Here is a 27,668-nt window from a genome sequence, read left to right on the forward strand (position 1 = left end):
TTAGCTCATTATATATTTATGCTCAAAGCAGGTGCCTTTGTGGGATGCAGCCTCTGGATTCCTCAGAGCTCAAATCCTGCTTGTTTATGAGTATATATTTATATCCACTTCTTCTCTACCATCTTAGAGTCGCATGAAGTATGAGAAAGTTCACAGTATATATAACAGACTTCTGGCAATTGAGGATATTGATCCCACCTTGGTAAGTAACTTTATAAATCTCTTTCCCACCTTTGCAGTCTGCTTTTATAAAAAAGTTTTTTAATCTATATAAAGTAAAATTTACTGTTTTGTTGAATTGTTAGTTCTGTGAATCTTGACTAATAACATAGTCATGGGACAACCATCACAATTAAAATATAAAACACTTAAATCACCCCACAGAATTTCCCTCATCTGACAACCCTTCCCTGTCTCCCAGTCCCTGACAATTACTGAGGTACTCTCTGCTCTATTTTTTTTTAAAGTCCAGAAGTATGAAACAGCTACAGTGGGGCTTTTTCTAACACCTTCCTCGTGAGCATAGTTTGAATGCTATGTAATTGTTGCTTAATAAATATTTCTTTTTAAGTAAATAGAGGCAAGAGAAACCAACATTCTGGGAAGCAGTTAGACAGGAACTCAGTTTATCCTGAATTCTACTCTGTAATAGTGGTTTTCAAAGCCACTATTTTTGCAAAAGTGCAGTGGAACTCTTTCAGTTGGAGGAGAAGTAGACAGGCCAATGCATGGGGCTCTAGACCCTCTGCCTCATGTCAACTACAGATCCATTCCTTTTTTGTTTGTCTACCTTGGGGTTCCACTGCTTGCATTTAGTCATCTTTTTAAAATTCGTTTAGCAGCCTGCATCTGTGCTATACACTGTGCTAGATTCCAGCAGTATAATGACAAATAAGTTAAATTTCATTCCTCAAGTAACTCATAGTTCATTCATCTGGGCAACGAGGTTTGGCATCATCAAAACTGGGCCAGTCAGGAGCCTACTCAACAGTCACCCTGTGTATAGTCCAGAGACCTTTGTTCATCGAATAAATATTGCATATTCATTATGTGTTAGGTACTCTGTTAGTGCAAAGTATAAAATGATTCAGTTATCAATGAAGTTACATTATATGTTCTTTAGAAAATAGAGTAGTGGGTTTTTAAAGCAATAAATCAAGAAATTCTAGTATTTTCTAGTATTTTCACTTTTATTCCTTCTTAGGGTTTAATTAGCATGTTTGGAATTAGATGATTGTAATGATTATAAAACCTTGTGACTACTAAAAATCACAGAATTTTACATTTAAAGGGTGAATTTTGTGCTATGTGAATTATATCTCAACTTTAAAAAATTAATTTGCATGCATCTTTAATACCAGAAAAAAATTGCTTACGGATTTAAATACTGCAATATCTATAATCTTATTGATACTTTTCAATTTCTCAGGTATTCAAATTGCTTTCTTATACAGCAAAACATGTTAGTATAGAAGTATGGTGAGCCTGTATTAGATCCCACAGGCATCACATTCTACCTAATCTATAGAAAACAAATACTTTTTTTGCATAGGTATATATCCAATATATGAAATTCGCAAGAAGAGCTGAAGGGATCAAATCTGGAAGAATGATATTTAAAAAAGCAAGAGAAGACACCAGAACCCGCCACCATGTCTATGTCACTGCAGCACTCATGGAGTATTACTGTAGTAAGGCAAGTCCTGAAATAAGATACAAAGATAGAGTAATTTCCTTTATCTGAGATAAATTAATTAAAAGAAAGGCAGTCCTAGTTTCTGTTATTAAACTTTAATTCTTCTGTATCATAAAGGAGACCTAAGTGTATCTGTGTAAAATTACATGGAGCATTGTTCATATCCCCTCTGCCTGCTAATTTATACCTTATTAAACTCCATATTTCTGAATCTAAATCCCCTGAATGGTATTTAGTGCTGCAGTTTTTACATGATTTTAATATCCATTTTAATCTTAACGTACTTAGTCATATTTAAATTTAGTTTTAATATTCTTTGAGTATCTTATCTGATGGAAATCAGTACTTTGCTTTCTTTACTTCTAGGACAAATCTGTTGCCTTTAAGATTTTTGAGCTGGGGCTAAAGAAATATGGAGACATTCCAGAATATGTCCTGGCCTATATTGACTATCTTTCTCACCTCAATGGTAAGTAGAGTCTAGATCTGTAATGGTTAATATTAAACCATCAATGTCATTCTTTGATATTATGTTCCTGGAATTTTTCCCTCTGCAGAATGGTCTTTAATTCTGCAGCACATTCCCAACAGTAGTAGGAATAAAGCCACAAGTCTCAAGCCACGAAAACTTAAAGATGCCCAAGTAGTAGAGTAAAATGCCCTGAGGCTACTGGGGAAGAGATTTCAAAAAGAAACATTGTGTTTATGAGCATCTTTATCTTTATTTTTCTATTTTGTTGTAATAATAATAATGGCAATCCTTTATTGGGTTCCTACCTTAGACCAGGCACAAGACTAGAGAATTCGTATATGTATGTATGTATCTCACTTAGTCAACTTAACCACACCACAATCCAGGATATGTAATTTCTTGACTAAAAATGATCTGGTATAAAAACTGATTTAAGAAAGAAATATAAAAAATTATGTGTCATGTAAATAATTAGATGTTAAACTTAGATATCACAGGTGTATATTAATGATTTTAATATTTTAGAAAAATATAACATTCTGTCTACCTACATAGTTCAGTTAAGTTCAGTCGCTCAGTCGTGTCCAACTCTTTGTGACCCCATGAATCACAGCATGCCAGGCCTCCCCGTCCATCACCATCTCCCAGAGTTCACTCAAACTCACGTCCATCGAGTCGGTGATGCCATCCAGCCATCTCATCCTCTGTCGTCCCCTTTTCCTCTTGCCCCCAATCCCTCCCAGCATCAGAGTCTTTTCCAATGAGTCAACTCTTCGCATGAGGTGGCCAAAGTACTGGAGTTTCAGCTTTAGCCTCATTCCTTCCAAAGAAATCCCAGGGCTGATCTCCTTTAGAATGGACTGGTTGGATCTCCTTGCAGTCCAAGGGACTCTCAAGAGTCTTCTCCAACACCACAGTTCAAAAGCATCAATTCTTCGGCGCTCAGCTTTCTTCACAGTCCAACTCTCACATCCATACATGACCACTGGAAAAACCATAGCCTTGACTAGACGGACCTTTGTTGGCAAAGTAGTGTCTCTGCTTTTCAACATGCTATCTAGGTTGGTCATAACTTTCCTTCCAAGGAGTAAGCGTCTTTTAATTTCATGGCTGCAATCACCATCTGCAGTGATTTTGGAGCCCCCAAAAATAAAAGTCTGACACTGTTTCCACTGTTTCCCCATCTATTCCCCATGAAGTGATGGGACCAGATGCTTAGTAGAAAAGAATAAAACTTAAAACATGACTTTGTATTTCAACTTAGTGATTCTACTCTCTGGAAGAGGACTTAACTCCAGAAAGTAAGTCAGTGGAGCATTTAATTAAAAAGAAATTTCTTGTATGAAATGAATGTTCCTCACCAGTTTTATATTATTTTGCTTCATTTTTTAGAATAGTTACTAGTGTGTATAATGTTTTTTACTGTAAAATTGAGGATGGAATCTGATGTCAGCTTTGTTGTTGTTAAGTCACCTCGTCGTGTCTGACTCTTTTGTGAGTCCATGGACTGTAGCCCTCCAGGCTCCTCTGTTCATGGAATTCTCCAGCCAAGAATACTGGAGTGGGTTGCCATTTCCTTCTCCAGGAAATCTTCCCAACCCAGGGATTGAACCCACATCTCCTGCATTGCAGGTGGATTCTTTATTGCTGAGCCACCAGGGAAGCCCAATGTCAGCATTATTATCTTCTGAAATCATCCATGTTCATCTACCACCCCACCCACCTACTCAGTACCTTTTGTTTAGTGTGGTCTGGCTTCTAGTTGCAGGTCCATTACTCAGTTAACAATGAGCTGAATCAATTTACTTCATCTTTTTGAACCTCAAGCTTCCTCACATATAAATTCTGGTTGTGATAATACTTAGACCCCTCTGCGTAAGATTTTTGTGAGGATACAATGAGATAATGCTTTGTTAAATTATAGAACTAAATTTTTTTAATATTTAAAATTTTCTTTAATATCCTAGAGGACAATAATACTCGAGTTTTGTTTGAACGAGTTTTAACATCTGGAAGTCTTCCTCCTGAGAAATCTGGGTAAGCCATTGTGAAAACTTACTGGTCAGGTTCTAATGGCAGCTTTAATACTTGAACTGTAGTCTATGGGATGAATGTTTGCTTGTTGTGAGTCTTAAGTTTCAGTAGAAATTTCCCTTCTCTTTTGAAGTTTCATTTACAAATGGCTGCCTGCAATATTTTCATACCTGTTTTAAGATTTGTTAAAAATTTTTTTTTTGCATACTGACTAGGATTATTTTGAGAGATGCCTTAACAATTTGTTATTAAATATTTTAATATATCTTTCTCTATATCCCTATAAATTGATATGAACAAATTAGGGCAGAGTTCTGAAATTTTTGTATCTCTTTTTCAAGAGCAAAGACTCTTACAAAATGAAAGTTTGTTTGACAGGTTCCATCCCTGATTTATGGTTTTGACTCTGTCCCTTATACCAGAGGAACAACATGGTCTAGTGGTGCAGTGAAAGCAGGAAGGCTTTGGAGTCTTGGGTTCAAACTCCAACTCAGTCAGCTATACCTTGGGCAGGTTTCCTAACTTTCCCAGTTCTTACTTTCTTGTTGAGTAGCAATAATGTCTACCAGTATAGAAGTTTTGCGATAGTCCCCTACCTAGCATAAAATAGGAAGTCACTGTATTACTTTAGTACAGAGGTGCTTAGTAACATTTTAAGTAGAGTCTCAGAGAATTAATTTTGGCTGTTAGAACAGTGGTGAGGCACTAATTTGTCCCCAGTGATCCCTATTACTGGGAAAAAATAGAGAACAATCATGTTAGATTTTGAAATGTATTTTTATTCATACATTGCACAAAGAATGTAGTCTACATTTTAATTCATGCCACTACAAAATGGTGAAGTCATATCATTCAGGAGTAATTGGAAATCTAGGTTCCTTTTCAACTCTTCCCCACCTAGAGTCGGTTTACTGTCTCTAGGATAAATGTCTCATTGACCACAAATGATAGTAAGTAGGCTAAATAAGAAAAAACAAAAAACCCTTAAATATGAAAGTATTTAGGGAGAAAGGTTATGATGACTATAATTCACTTTCAGATACTTAAGTGAAAACAAATATAGCAAATATTTGGGGAAGCAAATATAGCAAAATATTAATGACGACTGAATCTAGGTAATGGAATATAGGTATTCATTATACTACTCTATGTTTTGAAGTTTAGAAATCTTTATAATAAAAAAAAATAGATTCTTTTAATTTAAAAAAGGGGGAGGAAGGGAACTGGAAGATTTTTGTTAAGTCCCAAACCCAGGATGGTGAAGTATTGATTATATTTATTTTCTTACAGAGAAATCTGGGCCCGATTTCTAGCTTTTGAAAGTAATATTGGTGATCTAGCTAGTATACTCAAAGTGGAGAAAAGACGGTTTACAGCATTCAAAGAAGAGTATGAAGGCAAAGAAACAGCTTTACTGGTAGACAGATACAAGTTCATGGATCTGTATCCTTGCTCTGCAAGTGAACTAAAAGCACTTGGGTATAAGGTATGTACTTGGGCTTACGATGTGTGTGATGTCTGTACTTTCCCAACGTTTTAGAAGAGTTCATGGACAAACTTTAAAGTAGATTCTGAAATTGAAATTAGTCTAGTTTTATTATAGATTTGCAGAATACAAAAAGTTCAGGGATTTTCCTTGGGTTTGTGAAATATTATCAACAGTACTGAACAAAATGAGAATTAAAATGAGATTTAACAAACTTTCATTCTTTCCCTGAAATTGTCAATGCCTTATTTCTTACATTTTGTGGGCAGGTGGACAATCTGAATGTCACTTGTTAGTTTTTCTCTAACAGTTCTTAAAACTGAGGAGTGTGTTTTGATAGGAGATCTTAAACCAAATGTAATTCCTGCTATATATGTTGTAGATATAATGAAGAAACTTTATAGCTTGGTAAATCCATAAATTTCTTTGAAGTGTTTGTATCTTTAAACAGGGCTCCTTCAGTGGACGCCTTTAGGAAATTATTTAATTGGCCAAAAATTTCGTTCCAATTCTGGAACAAAACTGGAACAAACTTTTTGCTCAACCCAACAGCTTATCTAGGAATGGAACTCCTCTATTTGGACTACTGCATCATTAAGAAAACAGACCTGGAACCTGAACTCATTCAGGCCAAAAGGAAAGATTAATAGCCTAGAAATAGCCCTTGGTGAGAAACCATTGCTCTATCGGTGCTTGATTTTTCTGTGTCAGGTGAACAAAGACCAGATGAAAATCCAAGGGGAAGCTGTATCCACAAGAGTCCTGGATTGATTGGTCTCCTTAAGCCAGCCAGCATTAGGATGTTCCTCACCATCATTCTTCATTTCCTCACTGCCCTCTTTTAGCCAGAGTCTCACTGGTCTTGTGTCTGAACCAGATTAAAATAAACTTCAGACCTTTTCATTAATGGAAGCTCCAGTTGTGTGCCAGCCCCATATTCCTATGCTGAACTAGGGTTACTGCTCAGGGATGAGGGGATTCTGCTCCTGGTTTAACAAATTCTTAATGAAAAGCCAAAGGCATTTTTAAGACTGTTATGTGGAATCTTTAGACTGTTTCAACTTTGCCAAGTTGAAAATGGAAATTAAGGAAGTTAATGAAAATATCTTCATGAATTTTCCATCTTGTATTTCTGTTTATATTCTGTGTATTTGGGAAGGATCATTATGCTTTCGTGTGTGGCACATAAGTGAGAGTGGGAAAGAGAGGAAAAAAAGCAATTCTCAGTGGGTGTTCTCATTTAGATTTGCCACCAACTGCATATGAGCAAGTTTTGAGAACATGAAATTCTCTTATATCCCTTGATGCTGGCAAAAGAGGCTCTCTCAGAGTTGCTCTCAGCCCTGGCAGACATTGCTGGGACACTGAAAAGAAGACAGAATGGGTGTGAGGTCAGAGAGGCCTGTGCTGTCAACTCCTCTGTCTGCTTCTTAGCCATATAACCTTGGAGATAGCAGAACCTCTGCAGAACCTCTCTTTGAACGTTAGTCCCTTCTGTAAAATGGAGGTGATCCTATCTACCTCCTCAAAGAGTGAATGAACGGCAAAAATTGACAAACTGGTTATTCAACAAACATTCCTTCTCCCCTGTAACAGTATGTTGGGAATAATTTTTCATTTCATTAGCAAAATCTTATGAACTAACGTAGGTGATAAGCTTTGTTAGGTTTCATGAAAGAGCACCTTACTTAATCAGCTTCTTCACTTAGAGAACCTGATGGATGATGTTCGGTTTTAGTGGAAAGGAAATATCAGAAAATATCTAAAACTGCAGATTTTCTTCCAGATTACCCCACCTCTACCTGGTATTTATTACCTACCAGGTATATACATCTACCCGGTATGTATTACCTACAAAAGGATCCTACAAATGTCCCACCTGGTGGCACTGAGTCTAATGACTCTTAACACTTGTCAGTCTTCACTGTCATGGAAATTCTCACTTTTCTTTCTCCATTCTCGCTATGGTTTTAACCCAGTTATTTAGTGTATCCTCAGGAGTGTAGAATTGCACAGTTCTACTCTGTAAGTCCCTTTTTCAGGTTTAGGATTCTTCTGTTCTGCATTTTCAGGATGTCTCCCGTGCTAAGCTAGCAGCTATAATTCCAGACCCAGTTGTAGCTCCTTCTATAGTGCCTGTTCTGAAAGATGAAGTGGATAGAAAACCAGAGTACCCTAAACCAGACACTCAGCAGATGATTCCATTTCAGCCACGACATTTAGCACGTAAGCCATGACTTTAGATCCAGTACTGAGCCCTCAGTTTGTTTGTTGGTTTAAATCCAGAGGTGTGTGGGGGTTGGAGGGGGCAAATTAATGTGACCTTTCCATTGTAGGTTAATAATTAGACTCAGGGTCAATAATGACAAGTGATTTGGCTATAATCTTTGAATCAAGATGAGTTTAAAATGTCTTAAACAAAAAACCTCACTGATCCAGATTGCAGTAACGCATTTGGCAGTGATCCTTAAGAGAGTTTTCTGAAACGCCGCTACATACAGGTTACCTGCACAGCTGGAAACTTACTTTGGCGATATTTGGTATTGTTTATAGTTACTAATATGTAGTAGTCTCTGAATTCTATTTGAACAAGGCCCTTACAATGAAATATGTTACTGTATAACTGACTTTAAATGGGCTTGCTGAAAAAATGACTTGTGAGGCTTAGACATGATCTTTGACAAAAACTGACGAACTCAGGTTCTGGATCATCTTACGCAGTCTCTTGTTTACTTTCTGCCCCCCAGTGGCCATGAGGTTGAGACTGCTTTCACTGTCTCACCCACTTGAGTTTGGTCAAACATATAAAACACTAACAACATTTTAAGATGTTTTTAAGCAACATAGACTCTTTGTACATAGTAATTAATGTACAAATTACTTGTGCTAGTTATTACATGTATAGAAATTCTTCCGTCCCATTCCTCCGTTCCTTTCCCTTACAGCTCCGGGCTTGCACCCTGTCCCTGGTGGAGTGTTCCCAGTGCCACCTGCAGCAGTTGTTTTAATGAAACTTCTCCCTCCTCCTATTTGTTTCCAGGTTTGTTCACCATTTTCATGACAGATACTTGCTCTATGGGTAAATATAGTAATTATGTATTTTTTTATTTTGGGAAATACAAAGTGGGGCTATTTTAACTTGTCAGATTATTGGGGATTAAGTTTTCTTTGTGTCAAAATAGGGTCCTTTTGTACAAGTGGACGAACTAATGGAAATTTTCCGAAGATGCAAGATACCAAATAGTAAGTGATTGAGGCTCCATTTTTAGAGTGGAATTCACATTATTGTCTCCAAGACAGGAGAGATCGCCATGGAAGCTTCCAAAACCAGCTAGCCACCTTGCAGCAGTACAGTGACACCTCGCAGGGGTCCAAACCCTCTTTGGTACAGAGAGGCCAGTTCATGTTCTAATTCTGCTAAGAAAAATATCATAAAAAGCTTATCTTTTCTCTTCATGTGAACATGCACTATCAGATTTTGCTTATGAAAACTTTATTAATTTTAACCGTAGTTTTTTGTCTTTATTTAGTGTCAGTAGTACTATCTCAGAATTTGCTAATAGGACGCTACAAAATGATAAAGTATTCAAAGTAGTACATATGTTTTCCTTCACAGCATACTTTTTTTTTTTAATTGGGCTATAGGTACTTAACAATGTTGTGTTAGTTTCTGCTGTGTAACAAAGTGAATGACACAGTAGCATGCTTGTAAACACCCTCCAATAGTCCTTTTGTTTTGCTTCAATAGCAGTTGAAGAAGCTGTGAGGATCATTACTGGAGGAGCCCCAGAGCTAGCGGTAGAAGGCAACGGCCCAGTGGAAAGTAATGCAGTGCTCACGAAGGCTGTCAAAAGGCCCAACGAGGATTCAGATGAAGACGAGGAAAAGGGAGCTGTGGTTCCCCCTGTTCATGACATTTACAGGGCAAGGCAGCAGAAGCGAATCCGGTGAGGCAGGTGTAGCACCCGCCTCAAGAAAACTCTTATCCTTTTGCCTCTAAGTCATATGTTTAAAAGAGACAATGCTTTGTTACAAGGTTCTTGGAAACAAAGTTGTATTGTCATTGGTGCCTCTATCATATGGTTCTCGAGAACAACCAAGCAACCTACATGAATTTTAGGATTTGGAATAGACCTATGCTCTAAGCAGAACTAGGTTTTCAAAAGTGTGAGAACAGTACTAAGTGGCAGAACCACATTTTGTTCCTGCTTCAAGGGTGTCTTGTATGTACCACTTGAAGACTTGTGGGTTTTCAACAGTTTTATTTTAAAAACTGGATGGCTTATGATTGTAAAGCATTTTATCACATTTTCTGAAAACAGCTGTTTTGGTTTGCTTATGTAGAGTCCTGCCTTATTGTTCGTTTTATTTATGGCAGAATGTACGGAATCGGTTTTGTAGTTTAACATTTTAAAACAATCCTTTAAAAAATAAAAGGATCTCAAAAAAAGTCATGTCTCCTGCTGCTGCTTTCGTTCACATCTTAAATAGCAGCTTATGTTGTTCAGCCAACACAGTTTACAAATAAACGTCAACAATACAAGTCATCTTGTATTTACCATATATACAACTATTGTCCTTTCCTGGTCTTTTTTGCTACTATTTGAAAACATGAGGGATCCATTTTTAAGAGGTAAATTAAACATTTTAGAAATCCTCAAATATGAATGCATTTTCCCCGAATTAAATCTGAGGGAGACTGCGATATTTTATCTTTCGTCTCTCTTAAAAGTGAAATAAGTGTGGTATTCCTGTAATCACTCACTGTCTTGCTCTCACATGTATTTCAGTGTTCATTAAAGAAAAACTACTGGCTGGCTGCACTAGCCCTCGGCAACGGTCCACACTCAGAGTGTGGAGTGTGTTTCGCGCTGAAGAAATCCACTTCTTACCGATCAAAGAAAACTGTGGCCAAGCAACCAAAAACTGATTACAGTGAGCAAAAATTTATCCTTAAAAAATAAGTCAGAAGAATTGTTTTGCTCTTTGTTAGGAGCATTACCTCCTCTAGGCTCATTTTTAGAAAACTAGACCAAAAACAAGTTGAGCCCTGAGGATTGTGATTCAGAATGAAGGCTAAAAATAAGGACAAAAAAAAAAAACCAAGAGGAAAAGTAGTAAGGCTATAAAAAGACAATCTTACATATTGGGTACACAGTTTAGAATTTGAATTCAAGTGTGATTAAATTTCAGCTTCAAATATTTCTACAAATGAAGAAAAGTTCTATCAGTTTCTTATATAAACTTACATGTAGCAAGGTTATACTTACCGAAGTTGATCACAAGTGTGTCTCCAGTATTTTACCAGTAAAGCTGAGTAAAATTTCCTTAAAACAAAGTCAGCTCTACCTCAGATTTTGTTAAGTATCATTTTTAAGCTGTGTGGGTTTTCTTTTTAATATCATGGTTATCAACAATACAATCTGAAAGGCACAAGTAGTACCACATAGCAGACTTTAAAATACAGAGATATGGAATCTGCTGGAGTGCTATCGTTGGGTAGTGTATTGAAGACAACTGATTTCAAATACCTGTAATGGTCTGTAAGAGTGTTTCCATATGAGCAAACAAAGCCATATGATTATGCAAGGAAAATGATCCTTTTTTTTTTTTTAAAGCATTGTAACAAAACACACCCCTACCTACCTTGGTGAAAAGTGCTACTGAGGACTGCTGCTGCTGCTGCTGCTGCTGCTGAGTCGCATCAGTCGTGTCCGACTCTGTGCGACCCCATAGACGGCAGCCCAACAGGCTCCTCTGTCCCTGGGATTCTCCAGGCAAGAACACTGGAGTGGGCTGCCATTGCCTTCTCTGGGGACTAAGGACTGTTAAGGCCATTTATATGTATTATAATTGCTCCTACTGCATTTATTTCTAAGATTTTTTCCCCTAGAAATTATATGACATTTAAACTTCAAACAGATTATTTCTTGTTAAGAAGAAAACATTTTCTTAATATTCTATATATATATGTAGAACTTAATGTTCTGTCTAAATATATGCACTTTTGGTTTTTAGTATGATTCTGTGTGAATGTTTGATAATTCCTTCATCTAACATCAAGTAGCATGATGTTAGAAATCTGAACTCACTTTTGGAACTCTGTGTGCAGACTCCTGGGGTATATGGAGCCAGCCCTGCATGTCCAAGGACTCACATATCCATATTGCTGGACGCAGAGAAATTACCAAAAGATATTCATATCCTTCCTCTTCATAAAAACAACGATAGCACCTCCCCACAATTCTAGAACTGGATGAAATTTAAGGACCATAAATCCTTCCTAAACAAAAATCAGTCAAACTCTGGCTGTTAGCACTAAATTTCAAACAAGAGGTTTTATCTATGTAGCCACATAAAGTAAAAGGTTATAGCTACCTAGTAAATATAAAAGTGATCAAATGTACTACTGGAAAAGAACAAAAATATAAAACCATTTTTGTCAGCATGTTGACCTTGGGGGATAATTATGAATTTATTTGGTAATTTTATAATCCTCTACTGACATATACTTAATATGTAAAACTAAGAGTTGATTTATATGATAGTAAAATTAAAATCACCATGTTCATAAATTTTGATTTTTACATTTCAATTCCCAAAGCAAACTTCATTAAAGTTGGTAGTTTTTAACTTGACTGTGATGTTCAGCAAGTGCAGTTATATTTTATTTAATAAAAATTTCAGAATTCTTGAATGGTTAATTCATGCCAAGTTAACAAAACTCAGTTACCATATTACTGATTTAGGTAAAACTTTAAATATTTAACAGAAGTTAGCTTATCAGCTCTGGGAATAAAAGTTAAAAAAAACAATTCCATGTACTAAATTTTCTTCCCTGTCCAAGATGTGACCAAATTTCTACTTTGAGCCCACAGCAAGCAGTACTTCAGAAAGCAGAGGCAATGAGAATGAGAAAGGAAAAAAAGTGTTACTTTGATTTTAAGGCTGCTTTAAGTCAAAAGTTGCACTTAAAGGCTCTCAATGTTTAGCTCAGATGGGGTGTTGTTTAGTCACTAAGTCACGTCTGACTCTGTGTGACCCCATGTATCCCATGTAGCCCGTGCCAGGCTCCTCTGTCCATGGGATTTTCCTAGGTTAGAATACTGGAGTGAGTTGCCATTTCCTTCTCCCTACCCAGGGATCAAACCCATGTCTCCTGCATTGCAGGCAGGTTCTTTACCACCTGAGCCACCAGGGAAGCTAGGCTTAGTTCAGATAAAACAAATAGAAAAATGGTGAAGTCTGACTATTGATACCAACGTCAGACACAACTGATTTCTAAATTACATTCCATCAGATCGGGCCTTCTAAACTATATGTTAGTTCAGAAGGCAACATAGGTAAGACAGAAATCCACACTAAAGGCAGTTTTAGGTAAAATTCTGCCTGCTGAAGTTTCTAACACATTTCTAGGACTCTAGCTTTTTCTGAAAGTATCAGTGAACATTCAGTAGGTTAATAGAGGATTTCAGGCTTAAAAGTTTCCCCTTTCCCCGTCCCATGAAGGTGCTTTGAAAAATGAATAAAAAGGCAAACCATTAAAATAGGTATATAAAACCCAATATAAATACACAATTGCAAACATCACTGTAATTCTTTATTTAGGTTTTCAATGAGATAGTGCCTTTTAATATGAGTTTCATAGCCTATCATCCACTACCATTCAGTCATCCATTCATTTACTTCAAATAATGCGGAGGTGGAAGTGAGAAATCACTGGAGTGCAGGTGAGTGGCAGCATATAAGAGAAGTAAGATTGCAGCTCTGGTACAGAAGAGATGATAAAAGAAAATAACAGTCTTGGGACAGGACAGGAGGAAAACCTTCCCTACAGGCCTGTAAAACGTGCTTGACTGAAGGAGGCTGGGCACCCGCAGTCAAATGTGTCATCACCTACAGGCAAAAAGGTTACAATACTCTCCTTTGTTGCTAATAAAGCCATTTATAGTTCTTTTGTGTGTACAAAGCATTCTAATACCCATTATCAAATTTAATCCTCACAGGAAGTGTGAATTAGTATTGTTTTACAAAGCCTAAGGAAGAATGGCCCAAAGTCACAGAGCCTTCCTTGCAAGAAGGCAACAGAGGAACGACTCAACCCAGATCTTCCTCTAAGTCAGATCTCTCTGCACAATCCGACCGCAGTCTACTTCAGTTATTCCAGTCAAATTCATCACAGAATGTCAGACTTGAAAGGCCCTTTTCTAGTCCATTCATTCTATGGGTACTGAAATGGGTCCAGCTAATCACATGACAGAAATGGGATTAGAGCTCTGGTTTCCTGACAGCTCTCAGTCCTCCCACTCTACCGTTCTGCCTCAAAAGAAATACAAGTGCTTTACATACAAGTCAAGGCAAGTCAAAAGATCACTGGAAGTCAAACAGCAAACACCTATTCACTCCCTTGAAATTCAGCAGGAAATGAGGCTGCTCTCTTCCCAGGAATCTTAAGAGTTTGGAGAAATTAAAATAAGCCACAAAAACAGAACTGCTAAATAAGCCATTCAGAACTGTCAGCCAGTAATGTGCACGTTTTATGCCTATTGAGTCAAACTTTTTAATAACTTTTCTTCATAGAGAAAAAGTTCCTATATACCTGTCCACTGCATTAATCAGTAAGATATATCAGTGTAACTCTTACCTGAAGTGGATTATAGGGTTACATTACATGAACAATCACATTTTACAGCTTGCTTTAGAATTAATGAGATTAAAAAAAGAAAACTTCATACAGTGAGACGCCACCCACTAGTCACTTCATCAACTGACAGCTGACTTCTAGACCTTTATTCACTCACTCATTCATTTAGGAAACTATCAGAGAAATCAAGCTGACCTGCTGATCGCAACCCAGCTCCCAAGGCGCTCAGTTCTACCCACTTGTAGTGAAGTACTATTGCCAAATAAACTTAGCACTTCCAGAAAGATATGTTTTCCACAAACCCTTTTGGGCAGGAAACCATGTCAAATCCAACCAGCATGCAGTATATATATAAAACCAGTTCAATTCTGAAGGATAATTTATATGCCAAAGGTATTTTGTCTTGGAGGGACAGAATACCCTGGATTGGGGGAGCTCTAAGTAGATGCTTAGCAAACATTTCCTGAGTGACTAAATAACTAAACGAATCTTCCTAGCCCTTAGTGATAATCCTATGAGATTCCAGGAAGAAAAACTAGCTCACATATCTTCAAAGAGCAACAGCAAAACGATTCAATATGAATATCATGATTCTGAACTTTACTGTCTTCATTCTGGCTCTTGTAGAATTCCACCAGGGGACACTGAGGTAGTGGGGGCCACAGGAGTCTGTGAAGCTCCCTGTTACATGGGCATCAAGATTTCAAACTGTCCAAACATCACTCTATCCATGTAGGAACCCATGAGGGGGAAAAAAATCTACTAAGAGTTAACTCTTGCAAAAGAAGCAGAATGAAGAACTCTGGAGATTTAGGGAAAATGGCTACAGGAGGTGGTGACTCGCCCTGCATCGGGGGGTTACACCCCTTTCCCACATCCTTGGATGGGGTGGGGAACCCCTGAACACTGAGGTGGAAGCAAGCCAGAGTGCCCCCCCGCCCCGCCCACTGAACCTCATTCTCTACGACCAGTGAGCGCAGCTGCCACGGCAGCCTGACCTCCAGGAACAATTCCAGAGGTGACTTCACTGAACGCGCTACAGAGGATGTGGTTTTGTTCTTTAAAAGTTCTACTTACTGAGCTTTTAACCTCTTCCCAGGAAACCAGGGAGGATTTGTCCTTGAGACTAAACTTTATTAATATGACGTCTGACCATGGAACCCAGCTTACATTTCTGACTGCAAGTAAAAATATTAAGAGTGCAGTCTGAAGCAATTAGATGGAGAAATCACATCCCTCCCAGTATAACCAGTAGCTCCTCTGGAACCTGGTATCACTAGATGGTCCACAGGGTGGATGTTTCCCCAACCCTGTCCTCAGCTCCACCCCCACCCTTATGGGCTTGAATGAAGGGATTCCTTGCCTGACGCCACCCCTGTGGTTCTGGCAGCTGGGGATCACCCCAATGACTTCACAGTTCGGTTTCTCACATAACGTCCCTAAGATACACATTTATTCTTTAACAAAACAGGTCATCTATGAGACCCCAAGCTACCCTTTCAGCCACAGGGTATGTCAGGAACTCTGGTCACTCAAGTTCCTAGATAAATACTGCTCGAAAATCAGAGATTTCCTATAACTTCATTACCTGAGAAGTAAGTGAGCTTATGCTATTTTATCTGAAAACACTTAAATCCAATTCTGGAATTCGAATTCAGTCAATACCTCAAGGTGTTGTATCAGGGTGAACTTTTCAGTAAAAACTTCCGATATCTGTCTTCTTTTATATTACACTAGCATATTTTTTTTTAAAGATTCCTCAACTTTCAAGACATAAAAATCAAAGAATTTTCCTTTCTCTACATCCCATAAACACTATCATCCAGGTTCAGAAGTAATTTTGTACAAAAGAGAAAGCTTTTTTAAATCAAGTATTAATAACTCCTCCAGAATGAAAGGATTCCAGGGCTCTGGCTGGGCCAGGAGGGGAGAAAGCAATAAATAACTGGGGGTCGAGGGGGGCAGACGGGAGGCAGTAAGATTTATAAAGTTCTAACTTAAATACCTGGAGGGAGGAGGGGTGGGCTGTGCAAGAGAGGGGCGCGTCTAAATGCATCACGGCTTGGCTTCTCACTCTGGGGTAGCTGGCAGATACTCTCGGGTGTCTAAAAGAAAAACAACCCAGATGGCAGAAGAGCAGTCCCAGACTCGAGGGAGAGACAGGCAGCTACAACCGTGATATACACAGGACAGTCCTGTTAAAAGCTGAGTGCTGCCTATGAAACTCAGGACAACAGCCTCTCTGATGTAAACTTGCGCTCATAAATACAAACCCCCAAAAGAGAATTCAGTGCATTTTCCAACAAGTCTTCTCAACATTGATACACAATATTCTTCCTTTTGGAATCTGTGCTATTAAACAGAAATGTACTAAATAGCCATTTTCCAAAGCCACATCACAGCTGAGAACAGGTAGAGCAAGTAATACTGCTGCTACAGGGACTATACGTGTTAGGATCTGGCGAGGGTCTTACTGAGGATGGCGTCATAGTAGGGACTGAACACCATCTTGTTATAGTTGACCAGGCGCACGAATTTAACGGCAACTTCCTCCAGCTCTTTTTGAATCGGACCCAATCCCCCAGGGGCTATGGGCGATGGCTTCTGATGACTTGAGGCAAGGTAGGCGTCTAAGAAGGTCAGGATTCGGGAATCTGTGATTGAAGAGAAAGCAGATGTTTGTTTCCTAGTTAGGGCGACTTTACAAACTTCTGTTTATGCTTCAGTTTTTAGCCTAAACATCACCTTTTTGAGAAAGTCTTCCCTGATCACCCTGGGGCACCTCCCACTTCTGAACATTCATCTCTTTGGTAATGTTTCCTCCACGGGGTGGGACCACGCTCCTCTTGTCTGTCGCTCTCTCCCTGGCACCCAGGGCCTGCCATGAGACCCGGCCTCCAGGCAATGTCCCAAATTACATACTTGGAAAGCAAGGATAAACGCATGGACGATTAAGGGTGTCTAGGGTGCTGACAGGCTCTGCTCTCAGAGGAGCAGGGTGCAACGAGACCAACATTAGCCACTGTTGAAGATCACATGAAAAGTGGGAGGAAAAACAAAGCAAGAAATACAAGTTCCAAAAAGAGGAGAAAGAAAGACGATTCCAGCACTCCTAACCTGTGATCTAGTTTTTCCCACAAAGCCCATGAGACAAGCCTGAGCCTCCTCCTCCACAGCCCACAGTGACGCTCACGGAGCTGTGGGCAGCTTGTCCTACTCCCTGGAATCACTTCGTTTGCTTTCTTAGCCCCCCACCCTCACCCCTATGATGGTGCTGTACCCTCCTGTGCAGCCTCAGCTGCCAAAAAAGAGTGTGTGCAAGCCGCAACCTTGCAGATTTTATTACAAAAACAACAAGGGCATTTATATCGAATAAGCATTTTCGAACTTCACGCCCCCCTCAACTAGGGAACCTTCTCAGGTGTGACTGACTTACACTCTTTGGGTGCCAGTAACACACCGCCACTGGCTGTGACTAAACAACTTAGCTGGCAGAACCAAGGGAGCAGCCTGGTAGCCAGCAGTCTCCTCACAGCCCTTTCCCGCATCCACACCCCACTGGACGACAATGATCTTGAGGGTCTGAGGGCCCTGCAACATCAGGAGGCTCCCCCTGAGGAATCCAAAGATGAAACTGTAACTAAGGCAGGCCTGGGGTGGAAAAATCTAATATTTTAAAAAAACACTGATTCATGTAACTCTCTTTTTATAAATCCCACTTCTGACAGCATTCTTGTTTTGGCAGGGCTTCCCTGGTAGCTCAGAGGTAAAGAATCCGCCTGTCAACTCGGGAGACCTGGGTTCAACCCCTGGGTCAGGAAGATGCCCTGGAGAAGGGAATGGCAACCCACTCCAGTATTCTTGCCTGGAGAATACTATGGACCTGGCAGGCCACGGGGTCGCAAAGAGTCAGACATGACTGAGGGACTTTCTTTCTTTTCATAAAATATTTTGCTCAGTTGTTCAGTAGCGGCCAACTCTTCACAACCCCATGCACTATAGCCCACCAGGATCCTCTGTCCATGGAATTTTCCAGGCAAGACTACTGGAGTGGGTTGCCGTTTCCTTCTCCATCATAAAATATTACCTAGGAATAAAGAAAACCAAGTGATAGTATTAGAAGCACACCCACATCGCTGGTTCAGCCTCTACTCAGAATCTGATAACCATGAATCATTCTGCTTTTGCCTGAAGCCTGCTAACTTTCCATTATTTATAAGAGGAACAGCTATCTGATTTCATAAAGAAGTTGAGGAAGGACTTCACAATCAAATAACAATAATCCTAAAAATTAAATATTAGATGTGTTCCTTGATCAACCAGTGAACAGAATCAAACAGTGATGATGGAAAGGAACAGCTCATATAGCAGTAATATTTTTAATAACTGCGACTTGTTGCAGAGTCCTCACTATGTGCTGCCAGGTTCGGCAGGAAGGACCTTACTTATATTTAACATGATCACCTGCAGTCCTCTCAGCAACCCTAGAGGTGCTGGTATTACTCCCTTTTTAGAGACGAAGAATCTCAAGTATCATATCACTTCCTCAAGCTACACAGTAAGTACTTGCAAAGAAAACCCATCTTAGTCTCGACCTACAGCTGTGCTTCTCCTCACCCTTGCCCCATTACAACGTCTAAAAAACTTCTGGGTTTTGTTTTGTGTTTCTTTTTCTTTTGGCCGCGCCTTGTGGTATGTGGGACCTTAGTTCCCCAACCCGGGATCAAACCTGTGCCCCGAGCGGTGGAAGCACTGGAAGTGTGCAGTCTTAACCACTGGACCACCATGCACACGTGCTAAGTCGCTTCAGTCGTGTCTGACTCTGCGCGACCTCATGAACTGCAGCTCGCCAGGCTCCTCGGTCCATGAGCATTCTCCAGGCAAGAATACTGGAGTGGGTTGCCATGCCCTCCTCCAGAGGATCTTCCCAACCCAGGGATCAAACTTGGGTCTCCTGCACTGCAGACTTCTTTACCATCTGAGCCACCATGGAAGCCCCTCAAAACACTTCTGACTCCAGATCTGGGGGAGAGGGGTTCCCACCACCAAGCAATTGTTTGTGACCCCAGCTGGGTGTCCCACAATCTTACTCAGTTCTGACACCACCTGGACATAGCCTCTGTTCCCACAGGTTAAGGGCTCAGGCCCACAAGACTGATGCCCACGTCAGACACCAACCAGGAGTAGGTCCCCAGGTCACCCGCCACTTCTGTCTGACTTGACTACACATGGGAGGTTCACATGGCATCTTTCCCGTGGATTTGTAATCTGCTAGAGCAGCTCACAGAACTCAGGGAGGTTTCACCGGTTTATATTATATAATAAAGGCTCTGATAAAGGATACAAGTGAACAGTGAAGACACTCATGAGGCGAGGCGGGGAGAATTCCGAGGGCCAGAGCCTCTGTTCTCGTGCAGCAGGGGTGCACGCACCACCCGCCCCACTACACGGATGTGTTCACACACCCAGAAGCTCTCCACACCCTGTACTTCTGGGATTTTCATGAAGGGCTCATCTTGCAGGCATTTCCAGTCCTTCTCCTCTCTCTCTGGAGAACAGAGGGTAGGGCTGAAAGTTCCAAACTTCCAATCATGGCTTGGCCTGTTGGGGGACCAGCCCCCAAGAGAGAGTCCAAAGAGTCAGCCCCTCCAGGAGTCCAAAGAGTCACCTCTTCAGAACAAAAGACGCTCCCCAGACCCAGGAAATTCCAAAGGCTGCAGGAGCTCTGGATCAGGAACCGGGGAAAGACTAAATATTCGAATAAAAGGTGCTCCCAGAGCTCTTCTCACGGAGGAAACCACCAGAGTCCCAGGAGCTCTGTGCCAGGAACCAGGAGGAGACCAACACAGATATTTCCCACTACCTCACGGTGCTGGAGCAGGGTTCTGAACCAAGACCCAGGATTCCAAAGCCAGAGCCCTCAGGACAGTGCTGGCTGCCGGCCGCTTATCAGAACTTGGGGTCGCCCTCACCACACGGAGGTGATTAATCCCTCTCCTCTCCACAGTGTCCGCCAGCCCATCACAGGCACATCCCTGGCCCCGACTCCCCCCAAGACGTACCCACGATCCTGCGGATGGGGTTGTCAGGACTGGCCACGGCCTGGATCTGACCCTTGAGCACGGCCTCCTTGTCTGTGGTGAGGGGGCTGAGGCCGCACAGGGAAAGGCAGCTGCTCACCTCCAGGCAGACCTTCTCCCCGACAGCAGTCAGGGCGTCCTCCAGGTGGAAGGAGCTTGAGCAGAGAAGGGAAGGAGAAGCAGGGAAGGGAGGGTCCGTGAACCGAGTGCACAGTCCCCTCAGCCCCAGCCCCCGCGACCCATTTGTGGACTGGCCGGTTCAGGGGGAAACTGTGACCCTTCCCTGCCCCAAGCCTCTCAGACCGTGTCCACCCAACTCGGGGAGCTTCTCTCTTACAGAAAGGCGAGGGGAGGGCTCAGGTTATACCTGGTCTAACAATCTAAAACCCAACTTCTTGCTCACATCTGTGTGGTGAAATAAGGCTGGAACTGACCGAGGCCTACCCTGGACACCTCTGGAGCAACACCAACAACCAGAAATGTGGTAGCAGGAGACAAACTTTTCACTGGACACCACTTTATCTGTTTGGCTTTTGAGACAGTGTATTAACTACTTTCAAAGAATAAACAGAACTGAAACCTTAAATTTAAAATTCACACCTCGATTTCCTAGAGCTCCTGGGCTCCCCTGACATCTCTGGAGGGAGCCCTCGTGGTGGTGGGTGTTTTCTAAGAGTGCAATCACCTCTCTCCTGGATCTAGAGCAAACGTCCGAGCCCTGGGACTCGACGCTGGGGCCAGGGTGGACACGCCGGGGCTGGCCTTCTGAGGGAGCACCAGACAGGACCCACTCCTCAGGAGCTGTGACAGAGCAGTTTTACTGGTGGGGAACTTAGGCGACAGCCCAGGGCTACACCTGTGCAAGGGCCTCAGGCCAGGCCTCGCCTCAGCAAACACCCTGCAGGAGTCAAGACTGTTGAGGGCCAGGTCAGGACTCATGTATACACCCCTCGTGGCACTGAACACACTCAGGCTGTGTGCAAACTCAGCAGCCAGTTTCTCCACTTTGTGAGGAGGAGGAGGTTTGTGGACATTCCACCTGAAGAATCCTCTAAGTTGAACCTCGTTAGATACAGTTTTATTTGTGTGTGCTTAATTGCTTCAGTCGTGTCCGACTCTGTGTGACCCTACGGACTATAGCCTGCCAGGCTCCTCTGTCCATGGGATTCTCCAGGCAAGAATTCTGGAGAGGGTTGCCATGCCCTTTTCCAGGGGATCTTCCCGACCCAGGGATTGAACCCACATCTCCTCTGCCTACCTGCACTGGCGGGAGGGTTCTTTACCATTAGCAGCTTTATTTAGAACCATTCTGAAAGGTGGAAACCACACAAATCACCTAACCTGACTTCACTGCAGGAGCACTCACAGCCGCTGCCCTCACACAAGCAAGGACTGCTGCTGGTTGATAAATAACCCATTCACACTCAGCACAGAACGTCTACGAGGAGTGTGCAAAGGGCAGAAAACGTCAATCACATTCACACACACTGGAAGACTGCAACTTGGTTTTTGTTTGACCTTTCCCCAGGGCTGTGTTGGCAAAACTGTTAGGTGGTGAACGTAGGGTAACATTGGATAACAACCAATATTTTTTTTTTAATGGAGCAAGAATATAATAGAAATACCAGGAAGTATTAAGCACAGCTGGGTAAGTTTCACTTTTGAAGTTTTTATTTTAGTTACATGAATGTTCAAGTGTGCACTGTTGCCATGGAAGATGGATTTCTTTACTAGGCGTCCTGGTCACAAACATTTGAAAGCCACTGTCCCAGAGCCTTGTTCAGCAACCCTAGAGTTGACTCTAACTTTGACCGTGTGACCCTGAATAAATTCTGTAGGGCACTGGAGAGCCAGATTTCCTCGGTCCCTCGTGAGTGGCCCTGATTCTGTCTCACACTGCAGACCCCCCACCCAAGCCTGCTCCCTGCCACCCTCTGCCTCGCACCATCCATTGAAGACCCTCCCCCACAGCTCTTGGCCACTTACGGCAGATGCATGTCTGTGAGCAGAATCTTTACAATCATCTTGAGTTTCTCGGCGAAGTCAGCCCGGCTGGCGATCCCTGGGGCTGCCATGCTGAACGTGACCAGCAACACGGCCCCCAGGACGGTCAGCTGCTCCAGCTGGAGCTGGAACTCTTGGAAGCGAGAATGGTCCATCAAAACTGTCTGCGATGAATACAACAGAAATCCTCCTGAGCTGCAGGTTCAAGCTGTGACCAGCAGAGGGCGGTGTGGCCACAGCCCCCACAACTATGCAAAACGGGGATTCCTCCTCCACGGGGCTGTTTTAAAGATGAAAAAAGGGGAGCGGGACAAGTTCGGAGATTGGGATTGACATGTACACGCTAGTATATATAAAATAGGTAACTAATAAGGACCTACTGTATAGCACAGGGAATTAATTATTCAATACTCTGTAATGACCTACATGGGGAAAGAATGTAAAAAAAAGAGTAGATACATGTGTATGTATAACTGATTCACTTTGCCTGAAACTAACACAATACTGTAAATCAACTATACTTCAATAAAAGTAAAAAATAAATAAATAAAGATGAAAAAAGACCATGTATATAAAGCAGCTGGCAGAGCCAGAACTCAATAAATCCACTCTATCCAGGGCACCGGAGGGAAGGAGGGGGGAGATGTATTTCTTCACCTCAATATCCCCCTCTGCATCCAGCACAAGGGAGGCTCTCAAGAAATGGGGAGTGAATAAAAAAAGAGAAAGACTGTCAATAGGAAAAGCAGGAATGACAGGTAACCCAAAGCCACATGGAAAGCAGTCAGTGAGTGAACTTCTGACGGTGTCCCCATGTTACGGACAGGCCTGGGTCTGGCCGGGCCAAAGTCCCCTGTGTGGGGTGAGGGAAAGGGCAATGAAGAGTTTGGGGGGATACGACATCCAATCTGAGTTTTTATAGATTAACCAAATAAAGTTTAAGGACCGGTATTGCTATAAGAAACTACTGCACCAAATCAGGACGTTAACAATGTGGAATCTTAGCCCAGAATCCTCTCTGCGAAGTAAAAACCATCTCTGAAGGCTGATACTCCTCTACTGTCAAACAGAGAGGCTTTACCAGTCCCTGTTTTGACTTCACTTTGTTACATGGCAGCAGCGTCCTTGCTTTGAAGCCTCCTAGCAGTATGTAGTACTTGGGTTTAGGATGTAAATCCTCCCATTCATTAGCCAATGTGATTACCCAGCCCTTAAAAACTATCACACCATATTTCTGGGCTGCTCTGGCCTTCCAAGATGGCCCATACTCTGTCTGGGGAGTGTGTTTCTCTTTAAATAAATCCACTTCTTACCTATGGGGGGAAAAAAAATTTCCAAGGATCAATTCTGAGAGTGGATACCTATCCCCAGTGAAAACACCGTTTTCCCCACAGCAATTTTTCAAGCAAAACATCTACAGGAGAGACGAGAGAGCCTGTGACTCTTCAGGAAGGAGCCTCCCCCACCCCCAGTTCAACACCCTCTTTAGAGCTTGGTCTGGCACGAAACAGGGAACTCAGAGGCAAGAGGTGAAAACTCAGGCTCACAACATCTTAAAAGGAAAAATAAGGAACTGAGAAAGAAAATTAGAGAAGTAGCAGAGAAGGCTAGAGATAAGAAGCCTGAGTGCCCTCAAAAAAGAAAGGGAGTCTAGACACCAAACCACCTATTTGCTGGGGAATCCCTAGTTAGTCATCTCCTTAAGGGATTCTGGCTGTTAGAAGCACTTATTCTAAAAAACATACAAAGAAAAAAAAAAACAAAAAACCATGGCTCTGCATGGAAGGAGAAGCAGTTTCTTTAGATAAAACTGAAAAGCAACATCGCTGAGTTAGGCTTTTCATCAGGATGAGTAAAAACAGGACAGACGCTCTGCAGCACAAATTAGCAGCTACACACACTCTTGGAGGGATTACAAAACGAGGCAGATACTCTGGAGAACGGTCTGGCAGCGCCAAAGAGTCACCACGTGACCCAGCAGTTCTAATCCTAGATACATACCTAAAGGAAGTGGGAACACATGTCTACACAAAAACTTGTACACAAATATTCAGAGCAGCACAGTTCACAAGAACCTAAAAGTGGAGACAACTTAAGTGTCCATCAACTGATGAATGAGGCAAAATGGGGCGAGCCACACAATGGAAGAGATTCAGACTCAGAAAGAAGTGCGGACACAGGCAACATCGTGGAGGAACCTTGAAGATAGTATACTAAGTGAAATAAGCAAGACATAAAAGGACAAAGCACTGTGTGGTTTCACTCATATGCAGCACCGAGCAGTCAGATCCAGAAACACAGAGGAGACGGGAGGGGACAGCAACGAGGAGTTAGTGCTTAAAGAGCGCGGTTTCAGCTTGCTCTGTAAATGGGTGGAGGTGATGGCTCCAGTCATGTGAATGCACCTAATGCCCAGAACTGCACACGTAAAGATGGGAGGGACTTTCCCCAGTAGTTTAAGACTCTGCCTTCCCAGGCAGCGGGGGGGTTCCATCCTTGGTTCAGGGAACCAAGATCCCACAGGCCAAAGGGTTCAGTCAAAGAAAAAAGACGTGGGGAGGGGGTAAACTTTACATATATTTTACCACAATTTTAAAAAAAAGGAATGAAGTACTGATACATGCTACAACATGGATGAATTTTATGCTAAGAAGCTAGACATGAACGGCCAATATTGTACGACTCCATTTAAACAAAAAGTCCAGAATAGGCCAAATCCATCGAGACAGAGAGTAGGTTGCCAAGGGGTGAGGGGAGAAAGGGGGAAGAACAGTGACCGCTAACGGGTCCAGGGTTTTCCTTCCGGTGATGACAATGCTCCGAAATGAAACAGTGGTAATGGAAGCTCAGCTCTGTGAATGTACTAAAAACCCAGGAATTATACGGTTTACAAAGGAACAACTTTCTCTATGTGAGTTGTAACTATTCTTCAGAAGTTCAGCAGTACAAGAGAGAAATGAGCAGTCAGCTTGCCCTGGAGCACCTACTTCAGGGAAAGGCCGGTGGAGGTGGTCCCACTTCAGAAGCTTCAGGTACGCGTAATTCTGCACGGCCACGGGATCCAGCTGGGGACCGTCCCCAGAGCCGGCGGCCCCTCCCGCAGCTGGCAGCGCGTTTTTATACTTCTGACTCATAAGGTCATCTGTGGCTTCCTGCAGCCACTGGGTGACAAAGTCCAGGGAATCTGTGAAAAAGCAAGACTTGGAACATTACTGAACACTCTCAGACACTTCCCAGAATTACTTTAGGGAAGATCATCCTGGAAGTGTGGTAAAGTACAGAACATGGACTTTGGCATCAAACAGACCTCGGTTTACATCACAGGACCGGCAATTACCAGTTGAGTAACCTTAGGTTCGTTGTAGTCTGTCTGACTGTCAAGGTTCTTAACATAATCAAAGGTCTGGCACCGGTGCCATTAGTGGTAGCGAACCTGCCTGCCAACGCAGGAGACATAAGAGACACGGGCTCGATCCCTGGGTCGGGAAGGGCATGGCATCCCTGGAGGAGGGCATGGCAACCCACTCCAGTATTCCTGCCTGGAAAATACAGTCCACGGGGTCGCACAGAGTCAGACACGACACGCAACTTAGTATGCACGCACCAGCGCCACCCCAGAGGCGGCTGTGAGGGCTGACCGTGACGGCGGGCACAGCGCACCACCCTGGTCTTGCCATCTCAGATCTTCGGCAGACTTTTGCTCTTTTCTCTCCCACCCCAGCCACTCATGCATGACACGCGGCTGGAAGCTCTGGTAAGTCCAGCTCAGTGAGATGTGAAAATTCCTGCCCAGGGACAGATGGGGGGAGATGCTGGCTAGAGTTCCCAGTGTAAAGTACCCTCCACACTGAAAATGAGGCTTGTCCTTGTCTAGATCTCAGCCTCCTATCAATCTGGTTTCCGGTCAGCCTCGCTGGGGTAAGTCCTGTCACCTGTTTGGTACATACTGCATGGCATTTGGGGGGACACCCCCACCCCAGCAGGGGGACCTTGTTGTCTCCCATCTGCCGGCATGCTTTCCTACTCTTCTAAGCTGAGTAGATACCCGGGATTCTGAGGGACACAAGAGCAAGAAGATGAAGCTTCTGTCCACATTGTCTGAGCAAAAAAAACCCTCTGACAGGACACGAGTGGGCTGCAGCCCCATCAGTGGAGGCCGCCTTGCCACCAAGCGGGCAGTCGAGGGCACGGCTGGAGTCCGCTCTTCACGGCTGCAGCCGGACACACCTCTGGTCCTGCCCACATGCTGATCACGCCGAGCTCTCGGTTCTGGGCTTCGCTCTCCCTTTAGCCTCTGGAGGCAGCATTCTATAGGCCACCAGCTCTGGGAAACCTCGGCTTTCATGCTGCGAGTGACTCTGACCGGCTGCCGGCACCTGACCCTTACTCTAAGGCTCTTCAGCCTGTAAACTGTAACCCTGCTGTCTCCTGAGGCGCAGGACAATACTGGTTGAGAAAAAGAGCTGAGTGGGTCAATTTTGTACTCGCAGACGTTCCCTAGTTGCAGTGTGAGGGCTTCCCACTAAGATGGCTTCTGTTGTTGTGGAGCACAGACTTCAAAAGTTGTGGTGAGTGGGCTTAATTGCCCTATGGGATGTGTAATATTCCCCTACGGGGAAGTGAACCTGTGTCCCCTGTATGGACAGGCGGATTCTTAACCACTGGACCACCAGGGAAATCCCTGTGGTCATAAGTTCTGGTCAAAAATCCCTCAAAACCTATTTCCACATCTGTAAAATTGGTTTAAAAAATAGTGTCTACCTCCTAGGCTTACTGTGAGGTCATCTGTGGCAAAGCCGGTACATAGTCAATTCAAGCAGGGGCACTGAATTAACAACTTTGATCAGACTACACAATCTATCCAGAGACTGCCATTTTCATCTGTGACCAGCAAATTTACAGGCTAAAAGGAACGCGTAATAAATTGGAACTGAAGACCGCAATTCACTGAGACCATCTGCTGCCAAGGCAGAGACCAAAAAAAGGACCCTAGAAATGCAACATAGTTTGGCTCCAAAGTTAACCGTTCCCAGCAATCATCTGAGACATTCATAAAAATGAAACCTTTTCTGATTATGAAACCAGAAGATCTATACACACAACAAAGCGAAATTTCTTGATGTACCTCATAGAGAAAAGAAATGTGAGCTAAACAGTCCTAAGAAGTTTGTCACATTTTAAAAATCAAGGCCAAGTAAACAATTTACCTCAAATTGATGTTTTCGTTAAAAATTCATTTAATTTAGGACTTC

At 42.4% G+C, this 27,668-nt stretch overlaps 2 protein-coding genes across 10 annotated transcripts in view; one reads left to right on the plus strand and one right to left on the minus strand.

The window, feature by feature from the left end:
* Positions 1 to 9,959, plus strand: part of CSTF3 (cleavage stimulation factor subunit 3) — a 67,424-nt gene extending 57,465 nt beyond the window's left edge. The window contains exons 13-21 of the mRNA XM_005890880.2: positions 128 to 202; positions 1,553 to 1,696; positions 2,063 to 2,165; positions 4,136 to 4,205; positions 5,493 to 5,688; positions 7,761 to 7,914; positions 8,634 to 8,728; positions 8,871 to 8,931; positions 9,437 to 9,959. Of these exons, the coding sequence (XP_005890942.1) occupies positions 128 to 202; positions 1,553 to 1,696; positions 2,063 to 2,165; positions 4,136 to 4,205; positions 5,493 to 5,688; positions 7,761 to 7,914; positions 8,634 to 8,728; positions 8,871 to 8,931; positions 9,437 to 9,639 (1,101 nt within the window). The 3' untranslated portion in view covers positions 9,640 to 9,959. The remainder of the gene's footprint in view (positions 1 to 127; positions 203 to 1,552; positions 1,697 to 2,062; positions 2,166 to 4,135; positions 4,206 to 5,492; positions 5,689 to 7,760; positions 7,915 to 8,633; positions 8,729 to 8,870; positions 8,932 to 9,436) is intronic.
* The window catches only part of TCP11L1 (t-complex 11 like 1), a 41,244-nt gene continuing 19,328 nt past the window's right edge, over positions 5,753 to 27,668 (minus strand). For 6 of the 9 annotated variants that reach the window (XM_070383587.1, XM_070383584.1, XM_070383585.1 and 3 more), the window contains 5 exons: positions 25,404 to 25,600; positions 22,399 to 22,580; positions 20,395 to 20,567; positions 16,807 to 16,986; positions 5,753 to 7,052 (listed from right to left, as the gene is read on the minus strand). In XM_070383587.1, coding sequence (XP_070239688.1) covers positions 6,925 to 7,052; positions 16,807 to 16,986; positions 20,395 to 20,567; positions 22,399 to 22,580; positions 25,404 to 25,600 — 860 coding nt within the window. In that variant the 3' untranslated portion in view covers positions 5,753 to 6,924. Of the gene's footprint in view, positions 7,053 to 13,266; positions 16,987 to 20,394; positions 20,568 to 22,398; positions 22,581 to 25,403; positions 25,601 to 27,668 lie in introns of those variants that run through there. The other 3 variants (XR_011467015.1, XM_005890879.3, XM_070383591.1) reach the window with 3 other exon arrangements.

This window comes from Bos mutus, chromosome 15 (genome assembly GCF_027580195.1).
Source record: "Bos mutus isolate GX-2022 chromosome 15, NWIPB_WYAK_1.1, whole genome shotgun sequence".
NCBI lineage: Eukaryota > Metazoa > Chordata > Mammalia > Artiodactyla > Bovidae > Bos > Bos mutus.